Source organism: Fundulus heteroclitus, chromosome 22 (genome assembly GCF_011125445.2).
Source record: "Fundulus heteroclitus isolate FHET01 chromosome 22, MU-UCD_Fhet_4.1, whole genome shotgun sequence".
Classification (NCBI taxonomy): domain Eukaryota; kingdom Metazoa; phylum Chordata; class Actinopteri; order Cyprinodontiformes; family Fundulidae; genus Fundulus; species Fundulus heteroclitus.
Window position 1 is genome coordinate 34825113 of NC_046382.1, and position 12705 is coordinate 34837817.

Consider the following 12705-nt stretch of genomic DNA (forward strand, 5'->3'; position numbering starts at 1 on the left):
TGGACTGGGTCACGTGCTGGAAACGACAGGATGCCGTCACGTCTGACGATGTCCTGAGGGTCTCCTCCCTGATCCTGACCAGGGCCCCACCGAGCTCCTGGACAGACTGGTGCCGTCGGATGGACCTAAACCTAAACGGCCAGAGATGTTCTGTTGGGTTTGGTCCAGAGGAGCGTGGAGAATAGTCGATAGTATCGATTCCTTCATCCTCCACGAACTGCCTGTGTTCTCTGGCGATGAGGAACCCAGGACCAGCTGCACCAGCACAGGCTCTACCAACAGGGTTTCTTCCTGGTACCTAGTGGCAGTCAGGGTGCCATGGTTTATCCTGTACAGGTCTGTGTGTCCCTCCATGGACAAGTCTCCCCAGACCAACACTATTCCTGCTGAAAGATGCTGCAGGCAGCATGATGTTTCATGATGTTTCACGTCTGTCGCTGGAGCTCAGAGGAACCCTGCTCTCATCTGTGAACGGAACAGGACGCCGGTGCTGAACCTGCCACCTTGGTGTTCTCTGGCGAATGGCAGTCTAGCCGCACGGTGCCGGGCAGGAAGCACAGGGCCGCTAGAGGACGGTGGGCCCTCCTGAAGTGTGTTTCTAATGGTTGGGTCAGAGGTATTCAGGCCAGCGGCCTGCTGGAGGTCACCCCGTAGGGCTCAGCCAGAACTTCTCCTGATCCTTCTTGCACAAAGGAGCAGCTACCGGTCCCGCTGACAGGTTAAGGACCTCTGACAGCCCCGTCCAGCTCTCCTAGACTGGCTGCTTATCCCCCGAGAATCTCCTCCACGCTCTAGAAACCGTGCTGGGAGACTCGGCAAACCTTCTGCCAGCGGCACGTATCGGTGAGCCTTCCTGGTGGAGTTAGACTGCCTCTGCAGCCTCTGTAGGGTCCAGATATCGCCTCATGCTACCAGTAGAGACTCTGACCCTGGTCTGATGCTAAACTCCTGACAAGCAGGAAAAATGTCTGTGGCCTCCACCTGCTAAAGCATTCTTGTTTTTGGGGTCGTCTCGTTGTCGCTTCTTCAGTGCCTTACAAAACTGCTTCCTTACACAGTTGACAGGACAAAGGTTTGAGTGAACTGAATCATGTAAAAGTGGCAGTAGACGACGCATTGTGTGGTAGGGTGAGCTGGTCAGTACCTAGTGAGCTGTCGCCCTTTGTGTTTCTACCACATACGTCAGTGTATGTTAACGGGACCTAATGTCGTAGACCAACACAAAGCAGTGCATGATGGGACACTGGAAGGAAAAGGAGGCATAGTTTTACTGAAAGTGGTTAGGAAATGCTAACAATAATAATAATATACTATTTCTTACTGTCATCTCTTAAACAGGTTAAATTTTCTTGAAATCTAGTGGCGTTTTATTGCTATTGGGCGAGTACAGAACTGGCTTCCCTGAGGCGTTGCATGAAAAGCAAATCCCCCTCCACAGCAATGAGCCGGCAGCGTATCAATGTCTTTAGGTGATTGTGGGGGGGGGGGGGGTTGTTTTAAATCTGGCCCAAGAGCTTTTGGATCGTTTGGTTGCATGTTTCCACATTAATTATTTTTTTTCTGCTTGAGTGGGCGGGTGTGTTGTTGAAAGACAGGTGCTGCCGATTCAACACACTCGACTGGATCCAGCCCTCGCCTCACCTGTTCCTCCCCCCGGGGGGGCAACGGAGATTAGATCAGGGACGGGCAGAGCTGCACCTTTGAAACATAATAGTTTTTGAAATTCTATTCTTATATCTAGTTTAAATTCCCTGAAATAATTGAGGGGGTTGCTACAATGAGAAACTTGACACGACTTATTCGACTGATCTTACAGGTGAGAAAGCCGAGGGTTGCCCAGACCCCTTAAGTCTCAGACAGGGGACTGTAAATATTTTAGGAGGGTTTCAGCATCGCCTCAGGCCGGACCTTCACTGCCCCACCGAGGAGCTGGAACAGAAGCAGCAGGAGCCCAGAGGATTAAAGCAGTTTACAGCTGCAGACCAAGGGGGTTGACTTTAAAGCAAACAGAGCTGCTTCTGTGGTCAAACCAGGTCTCAGTAATGTCCGGCAAATGGATTCTGAGATGGTAGGAGAGCAAGAAACTAAAGACGAGCTTGTTGGAATGTGTGGATTTTCACGTTTAAATAAGCATTGTAATGTTTAGATTCACCCTCAGTACCAGATCTCCATCATTCTTTCTGTGGAACATTTTGTTTTCCACTATAACAATTGTTCAAAGTCATTTTTCTTTTGACTACTGGTCATCAAAAAGCACTTCTCTTCTTAATCATCATGCGTGTTAGATTCCTCTGAACTGAGTGTATTAGTAACTCCTGATTCCTGATGCTTGTGCCCTACATACGTCGCCTTTATACCCCTTGAACTTTTTTTTTTTTACTTTGTCACCCAGTATCTGCGTGAAGTGAAAAGAAAAATATTGAGTGGGTTTCAAGCACTGTTGTTTGGTTTAACAAATACAATCAGGATAAGTGTGGAGTACGTTTGTTTTCAGCTAAAAGCTGCTCAATATATTGCAAAAGTATCGTAATATCAGTGCGAGCGATATTCATATCACAAAGGACTGTTAGGGCGTAGTAATTGTTGGCTGCTTTATTCCACCTGTTTTGAACTTGCATGTGCTTTTCACGTGTAATATTTGGAGTCTGACTGCAGCAGATACTTAGTGATGGAAGCACAGATGGGAAGAAGAGGAAAAAGAAAAGGGCATATATCACAACTGCTACTGTCATGTCAGTATTTACCAGCACTGCTGCAGTCTTTTGTGGTATTTGTCAGCTTAGCAAATTCAGAGACTGTAATTTTTGCCCCTTCTTTGAATGGGGAGCGTCTATGAACATCCAATCAGACTGAGCTGTGCAGATCGCATTTATGGTCTTTCCACAGATTCTTTTTATCTCAGCCTGTGGTTATGTTTGTCCTGCTGGTAGCTAAACTTTCCCCAGTGCGTAATCTTCCCAAACCTGTGAGGTTCCACGCATTCTCCCATCAACTCTGACCAGCCTCCATGTCTTTGAAGTCAACAATCTTCCCCATAGCATCATGCTGCCGTTACCAGTTTTGGCCGTGGGGATGACGTGCTTATGTGGGGTGATAGAAGCAATCTTGGTCAGAAGAGAAAAGCCATCACAAAGCAGAGGGGGAGGATTGCACTACCAACTCACCAGTGTTTACAGCTCGGTCCTCCAACACATTCCAGTGAGATTACATCAGCAGTCTAGTCATCATTCAGGTGACCAGGTCCTCCCCTCACACCAAGCAATAGCTTCTAATGACCCAGGACAGTGACTGGTGGATCATTGATTTGCATCTGGCTTATAATGCGACTAGGAGGACGGGCCTCCATGTCCTTAAAAACAGCAGCGCACCAACAGCAGGTTGCTGAAGTGCGAGCCACCAGAATTGACAGAGACTCCTGGATAGGTGCCGACATGTTTTCAGAAAGAACTGAACAAAAGTCTGGTTGCTGTTGATGTAAAGTTTTATTTTTTTTCCACAATGCATAGCCTGTTGCAAAATCCGTTATGGTCTCATCTGATCAGGCCGCCTTCTTCCCCGTGCTTGCCATCTCTTCTACAATGCAGATAAGCTGTATTGATGCTAGGATTCGAGTGTGAAAAACATTGACTGGTGGTAATACAAACATCAAGTTTGCTATTAGTTAATTTCGCTAGCCATTTGATTTCAAATCAGTGTTCTCCACTAATGTGGCTTATCATGTCTGTTGGCACCGCTTCTTGTACAGCCAGTGATGTTGAAATCACCTTTTTTGGGGGGGTGCATGTCACAGAGGAGTTGTGCCGGGGCTATGAAGAAAGTTTGCGTTTTAAGAAAGACAAACAGCCTCCTTTCTTCCGCAGGATGACTAATTATGCGGAAGAAAGTGGCCCATGCATATTATCATTTATCCTCAATGTCATCAAGATAGACAAGAGCTGTTCAGGCAAACAAATAAAGGGTAAAAGTTAACCTCACCAGAGCTTAACCCAAACATTCATTTGCTTTCTCAAACATTGCTCTCCTCAGATGTAACCCAACGCTTCACATTCCTAAATAAAGCTTCTCTGAATAATGTCTGGAAAATTTCAGTGCTACTGTGCTTTTTCTTTTACTGAAGTTACTGAAGTGACTAACGACAGTGAGCAGAGCTACGAGTGGCTCGGTTTGATGTTTTTAGCCCAAAGTAAGTTGGACCTACTGACTGCTTACACAGTTGGTTTGAAGTAATATTGTTGGTGTGTTTTAGGGGGAAATAGATTTCATACACAGATCATTTAGAAGCATTAGCCACCATGTATAGCAGGTTGTAACAGAAACTTAGATTATTATTTCAACGTTATGTCAGTAAACCACGGGGTTCCTATACAGTCGTGAAATGGCTGGAATTACATTTCACTATTTTCCAGGACAAGAACTTTTACTTTTTTTTTACAGACTGGTTTTCTTATTTAATTGAATATAAAGAGATAATTCAAATTTGAAAAAGTTATTTTAGTCCAATCAGACCTGCTGTGGTGTTTTGCATTTAAACATCTCAGCGCTGCATAGTGCAGCTGGAAGGGGGCGCGCCGACAGAACCCCATCATTGGGCTGTTCATCAAGCTAACAGGGGTTAGCGTTAGCTTATGTTGTCCTGGTGGTTTATAGCTGCGCCAATGCACATTTAAAAAGCATTTAATGACCTTTTTTATGTTGCTCTCAAACATCTGCGTCGTACTGTTAGCTTAGCATGTAGCACCGCAACGTTCCGCCGTATTTCGGACAACTTTCTGCTTAACGGGGCGCTACGCTGAAATGTGCTGGTGAGGACCCTGCGGCTAATATTTTCTGCTGTGGTGGTACCTCCCTTACACATTCAGATGTGGGTTTTGGTGAGGAAGAAGTAATTTTTTAAAACAGCTTCTAAAGTAAGGAAGGAACTGTGTCATTTTGATTTACGTCATATGAGAAATGCTTAAAGCGTATTGGTGCTGGTGCCGGGAATGCTTTGAGCTTGTGTCGGCTCTAAATACTGTTTAGAACAAGAAGCTGGTGAAAGATGTTTATACACCTTTTATTTTTTCATGAGTTAGCAGGTTTTTTCATACCAGTTTCTCTAATTAGAGTCGTATGCTAAAGGGCCGAGAACACCACAGCGTTGAGGCTCTCCAGTGTCGGCGTCGCCAAGCACCCAATCAGCTGTTGCTCAGCATGTTGGTTGGGCACTCAGGCAATTTATTTACAGTGCATTTATGCTGCCAACCGTACCCAGGAATCACAAGTGACTGCCTTGGTGTCAGAATTACTCTCCACTCTCTAAATATGTCTTATAAACAAAAGTGCCTTGTTTTTTTTCTGTCAAGGTTTTAAATTACTTAATCAAACGCTGAGCGTGTTCTCCCGACATCTCATGAAAAGCTGCGTATTAGGGATGAGTTACAGGACAGAACTCTGGGTAAAAGTGTTTATTACATTTAATTCAATACACAAGAATACTAATTGATTTCAACTGGGTGTTTTTTGTTGTAAATTTCAGTTGAATTATAAAAACTGCTCTATCTTTTTTGCCCGTTTCCAAGCACCCTCTGTTGTCTTATAGCTTTTTTTGTTATTATCTTTCCGCTACTGGGAAAAGGAAGAAAAAATATGCGTACTGGTGCCACAAACAGAGACGCAGACCCATATGAGTCATCTCTGCTCCGTCTGCTGACTGAAAACACGCTGGCTCTGCTCTCCCTGCTTCTTCCATCTCCTCTATCTTTTCTCTTTGCACCCCTTTGTGTCTCCCCCCCCCCCCCCCCACCCATCACATTGTTTTTGTGTGCGTCTGTCTTTGCCGTCGCCCCTCTGCCTTTGCTTGCTCTTTTAACTTTATTTAAAAACCGTGCCTTTGTTGCTTACCATCACAGATTAATGTTTGATGTTTTCCTCTTTTCTTTTTATTGCTAGCTAGCTTCAGTATTCTGTTGGCCACACTGGGGTGCTACTTGTGACGTTTTAGGTTTTGTTTGTTCCAGTTTTCCTTAAAACATTGACGGTGGTCAACATTAACGGCTTCGTCTGCACAACACGTACCGCAGGGTTCCTACAGTGACACTGCATGATTTTAATTTACGAATCTCGGATGTCGGGCTTGAAAAAGTCTTCAATATGCCCCCAGTCCTAAAATAGTCTTAAAATACTTTAACTTATGCCTTCGTTGCTGCTTCTATCAGTGTTTCAGGGGACTGGTGTGGCACCAGGCGCATTCTTACAGATGTTTTCTGAATAGCGGCGAATCTCACCAAAGGGCGTGTTTAGGAGAACCTGGAGATCAGTTGGATTCCATACAATGACGGCCAGCTCAACCTAACCTGATGATGAGTCACAAGAAAAGGAAGACGAGGAGATTATAATTGACACAGAGAATGGCTGTTTAGACGGACCTGTCGGTCAAAACAAAAAGCATTTAATCCTAAAGTATGTAAACACAATTAAAGGTCCTTCAGATCCCCACACCGCATTGATTGATGCTGCCAGCCAATTTTCACTTGTAGACATAAAAAGTGTTGCTCAGTAAAAAAACAAAATAAAGGGCATCTAGTGGTGGCCGTTAAAGGCAAAAGTCAGCCTCCTCCTTCTCGTTGATCTCTTCTGTGCTGATTCTAAACAAAGCTCTGTGCTTTTTCTTTTTTTTCTTTTTTCTTTTTAAAGGTGCGGTATTATTAGGAAATAACTCACACACATAAAAATTCAGCGTACCATTAATTAACTGTTTTATGTTTCCGAGTAATGCGTCTCATATATTATATAAACAAGTTAAACAAGGTAACAGTTTCACTCAAGGTGCTATTTATATCGTTTCATGTATACAGTTGTTAATAACTATTATTAAAAGTGATGGCAAGACTAAAGAGTCCAAGAAAGCCAGACAGGTCCAGGATGAGGCTTTATGTTATATTCCAGACGCCACAAAGCATTTGACAGTCTGGACTAATGACTCACCTGCTCAGTGGACGACAACAGACAGAATGCTTTATTCATTGTTTTTAGTCTGCCAGGTGAAAATAGTTTCTTCATGAGTGGAATAAAGGGCCGGAAAGATGGAAGTAAAACAAAACGGGGACGTATTTAGAGAATCAATTTTAATCAAATGTTTGGAAATCTCTGATTTTTAGATCTCACCATTTGACTTGGAGTTAAGAAAAATCGACTGTATACCAGTTTAATTCTTTCCAAATGTCAATGTAAATGTCTGTATAATTAAGATTAAGACTTATTAAGACTTTATCAGTATTAAAACTGTTTTTTTCAGCAGTAATGTAATTGTTTCCCACTGAACTGATGAATAATGGTGTTCAGATACCGCTCTCGTTGCTCCTTTAATAATATTTTGGACTTCTGCCAGAGAACCGCCCATACGGGGTAAACTGGGTGTTGGAGAGCTGCCCTGAGATGATGAAGCAACACTTCACCTAATCACTTGTGGTTTTGTCATGCAGGTATTATCATAATCTAAAGGAATGCCTGACTTGGCCCTGACGGAGCTAAAGTGTTGAGTAAATGGTGCAACTTGTCTCTACTGATGATCTTTGCATAGATATGACTCAGTTTTTAGGCTTGTTTAAAAAAAAAAAAAAAAAAAAAAAGCAAGCAGTTGTTCCCCTGCTTCAGAATATTGTTTTTTTCACTATTAAGAACAACTCAGATTTCTCCCACACTGCTGTCGGTCTGAGTCAGAGACGAGTGGCTCTCCTCAAAGTCACACAGGGAAGTCTGTCCGCAGCCAAGATCGGCACCCTGAATGTTAAGGAGGGAAACCGTTTAGGCTGTTTGGGGGAAACTCAGATTCATAAACTCTACCAGTTTAGTTTTTCCTGTTTAGGTACGTCATTTGGTTTACGTTCTCCACACCACGTCCTGTAAATGGTCGGGCCCCGCTAGCCCTGCGATTTAATTTTTCACCCTGTTGGCAAAGGCTCAGAACTGGTAACTTGGTGGTCGGCAGGTAAGATGCTGAAAAATCAGAATAAAAGGTCAATAAAAGCATCAGACTTGAGGATGCTTAGCATTTCTGGTATAAAATCTACTCAGCCGACAGCACGGGCTTGATGTACAGTTGTGACCTGCAACAAGAAGCTAGAGGTTCAAGATGTGCGCTTTAATTCAATATACGGCATTTATCTCGCTGTTTTTTTTCTTTTCTTTTCATAAAGTCATAAAAAGGCATCTCTGAATCAAAGCTTCATCCCAAATGTCTCTCAGGCCCATTTTTACAAATGCATGTAGATACATATGAGACACATCTGAAAAAGTAATCCACTGGACTACATGAAAGTATAATTATAACGCCACGCAGACCATCGCGGTATAAACCATATAGTTTCATCTTAAATCTCTCTTTAAAAAAATCGCTATATTTTTAAAATCTGGACATATTGCCCAGCTCTACCTGAAACCTGAAAAAGATTTCTGCTACTTAGACATAAACCTTACATTTTAAGGTTTATGAGAACAGGGATTTTCTTAGTTTTCTAATACTGTAATAAAATGTAAATGTAGTGTGGGTGACCCAGGTGTACAAAGACCTCTTCAGCCAGGTGCCACAGATGACCGTTACAATCAGCCGAAGGCATTAAGTAAGTTCAGAAGATAATTAATCCTAGATTATGTTTGCATTCAATTTAAATCAAGGGTTCTGCAATGTTCAGAGAGTCTTTACTTACAGAAACCGGCAACAATAAGTCAAATTTAAATGGTGTTCAGAGGTTATCTGACACAAACGGGTTCCTCTGTGATCTTCTGAACCTAGTCGATGTATTTGAGCGTCTCTGTTGGGTAAATATGTGTCAAAGGATGGAGCCAGAAACAGGGCGGCTCCTCCTCTGGAACAGAGATGCAACAAAGCTGTTGATACGTGACGTTTCTCTCAGGCTGCTGAGGCCGTTCCAGGTGTCGACTCCTCCAGCTCACGTCTTCCCGCCGTGTCTCACGCTCTCCCCCCGCTAAGAAGCAGGCTGCTCAGGTCTCTTCTGAGAGCCCATCTTTTATTTATGCGCTTTATCCACAGTTCCTGTCCTGCCCCGCTAGCACTGCTGCTAAATATAAACGTCATTCACTATTTATAGAAAAGTCCCTTTCCGTATTCTGTTGTCCTCTCTTCCCTGACTGATTCCCACTTTTCAGGAAAGGCGATTTTTAAAAAGGTTTCCACCTTCTCTCCCACAAACCACCTGAAGGTGTTTTAGGATGTGATTCACATCCTATTAAAACACGATGAGTGACTTACGTGGGAATTTTATTTCCCCATGAACATCCTTACACCACAGGAGGAGGATCGCCACCATGAATAACTGGAAAATAAGAAATCCTGTGATGAAATACTGTAAATAGAAACAAAGAGTAAATAGGTGTTCTAGTCCTTTCCATGTGAGTTGTGAGTACTTTCTCTGGTTCATGGCTTCCCCACAACCCTGGGTCTGCCTAACATTTTTTTTTTTTTGCTTTCAAATTTAGTTTTCATGTTTTGTGTAAATTTAGCTTTTCTTCAACAAAACCAGCAGATGCACCAATCAGGATTTTGTTGCCAACCTCATCATCAGAGCTTTTTGATTTCTGCTTAGGAACTGTATTATAGGAAGCTATAATAATGGCATTTAAAATATTTTTTACCCCTTTTTTTTTTTTTTGTTTTTGCCTAGTTAATTATAATTTATATTGTAAATCTGAATCTGAACATTGGTGTTTGGTTCTGGTGTTTTGCTCATATGTGTGCCATCATGCTGTCACCTGTTCTCAGTTGTTGGGTCACCTTTAGCATCTGTGCGGTCTGATTTGTTTATTAATTTCTTCACGATCGTGCAGATATGTAAGTCAGTCTAATCTACCTCTGTCCCCTAAACGCGCTGCCAGCCAGCAGCTTTGTCTTGAAACTGAACCGGTTAAAGGTTGGATCGGCTGTTTTTATGTGGAAAAATAGCTGCAAATGTTGCTTTTGTCCTGCTGTTGGAGGAAGGGTCGGAGTCTGAGATACATTATTAAAGAACGTTACTCAGTTCAAAAACTGCGTCTTTCATCATATTGAACGGCAATATTGATTTTTAGATTTTTAAATCAGATTTTCTTATTTTTTTTAAGCTTTTTTTTCCTGTTTGTCATCGTCGGGGCCAAGCAGGATTGAAATCGCCCAATTCTGGGCACTAGCCAATGTTCATTGACAATAAGCACCACACAAACTAAATAAAATAACTCCTCGGAAACAGATCAAATACATCCATACCGATACAGAATGGGTATAGTGTTAGGAGCAGAAGGCTGTCACATCATTTTATCATAATGATCAATCCACAGAGGGCTTCATCTGAAGTCACGGAGAAAGTGAAATGGTAAAAAGCTGATACTTTAGGCTGGTCCAATTTGCTCAAATGTTTTCGCAGCAACAAAAAAAATGGTTCTCATTAGCTTGTCTGGCCCCCGCGTGCCTGCGTGCATGCCTGATGTCAGGGTATGCTCCTTAGGAGATGACGGATGGTCTCCTGGGGGGGGGGGGGGGGGGGGTCTCCTCCCTGATCCTGACCGGGGCATCAGCGAGCTGCAGCCTGGTGGCGTCAGGTGGACCTAAACATGATGTCCCAGAGATGTGCTGGATTTAGGTCAGGGGAGCGTAGATGCGGGTCTTTGGCAGAACCCATTCTCTTCCTTCTTGCACAAGAGTCCTACAAACTGACCTCCAGTGGCTCACCAGCTTGAATGTCCCAGACCAAACCAATAGAAACAGACTTCATCTCGCTGGGAGACGCAGCAAACCTTCTGCCAGTGGCCCGTAGAGTTAAACTACCTCTGGAGGGTCCAGGCATCCTCTCATGCTACCAGTAGAGACTCTGACCCGGGTCAGATGCTAAACTACTAAAAACTGGTTAAAAAATGAGGAAAAATGTCTGTGGCCTCCACCTGGATGATCATTCTTGTTTTTGGGGTCGTTTCCCCTTTAGCGCCCCTGTTGTTAATTTCCTTAACACCAAACTAGCGACGCTGATTAACAACCCTTTCTACTACTGACCTGACCTGATCAATAACCCACAAGTTGAGCTGACTTGACATATTAAACTCCGATTTAAAAACAAAGGCTCTTCCTCTCATTTATTTTCATCTGTGCATTTCAAACTGATTCCCCTGTGGAGGAACGCGTCCCCGATTAGACCTGAAGACGTCTACCGTTTAGTCCTTTGCTACTAAGGAACAGCCACGTTTAGAGCTGGGCGATATGGAAAAAATCATATATCATGATATGGACTATTTTATATCACAATAACGATATATATTGCAATATGCCCCAATTAAGTAAGTTTTCAGCAAATCTCTGAAAAATATGACAAAACATAATTGTTTACTTTTTTCCAACTTTATTTTGAAGTGACATTTATAGTACTGTCACAAATTACAAAAATAAATTGTAGTGCAGTAACATAAATACATAAAATGAGGCAGAGGTAGCGCTGCAGTACCCTTCACATTTTTTTTCAAAATCCTACAGGTTTTTAAATTAAATTACCAAAATAAATAAATAAAAGTGCACTAATGTTTAGTTTAAGTTTCGGAGTAGAAAAGCACACATTTTTGAACAAACGTTAGTTACAAGTTTCTGAAATATTTAACCTTGTAGTGCAAAGTTTGCATACCATAACGCCAATATAGATTATCGAAACTTTTTTGGTAAAAGTGCTTCATCTTGGGTTGCCGGCGTAGCTGTCTGTTTGTTGCAAGCACGGGTTTAAGACTTCAGCCTCCTGCGTCTCCATCTCTCAGCTCTCATGAGTTAAGTAACGTAAAGCATGTCGCAAACCCGCGTGTGAGTCAAAAGCCGTAAAGCAGCGTCATGTTGCAAAACCACAAGACGGCGCTTCTTTGTGAATTAAAAATAAATAAATCTTGTTTATCACTTATAAACTGTGTGTAGGCTACGTGACTACACTAATAAGTTTGTCGTAGTCTACATTGGGGAATATTTTCTTGAATACGAGATAAAATGGTGGTAGAAACGATAGAAACGATAGAATAGAATTAGCACTGTAGACACTTTTCTATCGTCCGTACGATATGTATCGTCCTATCGCCCAGCCCTAGCCACGTTTCTGCTTGACGTTCCACAGTCGGTGCTGTAAAAACGTTTTAAACCACTAATCAAGTCCCCCCCTCCTTTCATTCTTTTAGGCTCGCAATGTAAACACAGGGGAGCTGGCCGCTATCAAAGTCATCAAACTGGAACCGGGTGAGTTACCTCATGTTTGTCTCCGTTTATCTCCTTTTTTGTCCCCATGTTGGATGCTCTGGTTCTTTATCCAACTCCCTTATCCTGAGTTGTCCTACGTTTCCGTGTGTGTCATTTTCTCCACCTGCCATTCACTTGCCCCCTCTCTGTTTGAATTGCATCCGTCTCCTCCGTCATCAAACGGCAGCGACGGCGTTCCTCTGGCGGCCAGCTATTATACCGTAATAATGCTCGTGTGCACATGTGTTGACTGTAGGTGAGGACTTTGCTGTCGTCCAGCAGGAGATCTTAATGATGAAGGACTGTAAACACTCTAACATTGTTGCCTATTTTGGGAGCTATCTCCGGTAAGAGTGTGAACGCGTGTGAATGTTAGTGATAATGCACGTTGTGGGTATGGCTGAACCAGGATGGGATAATGGGATTTTTTTTAGACGCGTGGAGGGGGGCTCCCAGATTTAACCGTTTTGTTCCTTCGT

The 12705-nt window shown here is 43.0% G+C and overlaps 1 protein-coding gene across 12 annotated transcripts in view; it reads left to right on the plus strand.

Moving 5' to 3' along the window:
• LOC105917631 (mitogen-activated protein kinase kinase kinase kinase 3) overlaps nt 1–12705 on the plus strand; it is a 56869-nt gene that overhangs the window by 5146 nt on the left and 39018 nt on the right. For all 12 annotated transcript variants that reach the window (XM_021310601.2, XM_021310600.2, XM_021310604.2 and 9 more), the window contains exons 2-3: nt 12169–12226; nt 12483–12573. In XM_021310601.2, coding sequence (XP_021166276.2) covers nt 12169–12226; nt 12483–12573 — 149 coding nt within the window. The remainder of the gene's footprint in view (nt 1–12168; nt 12227–12482; nt 12574–12705) is intronic.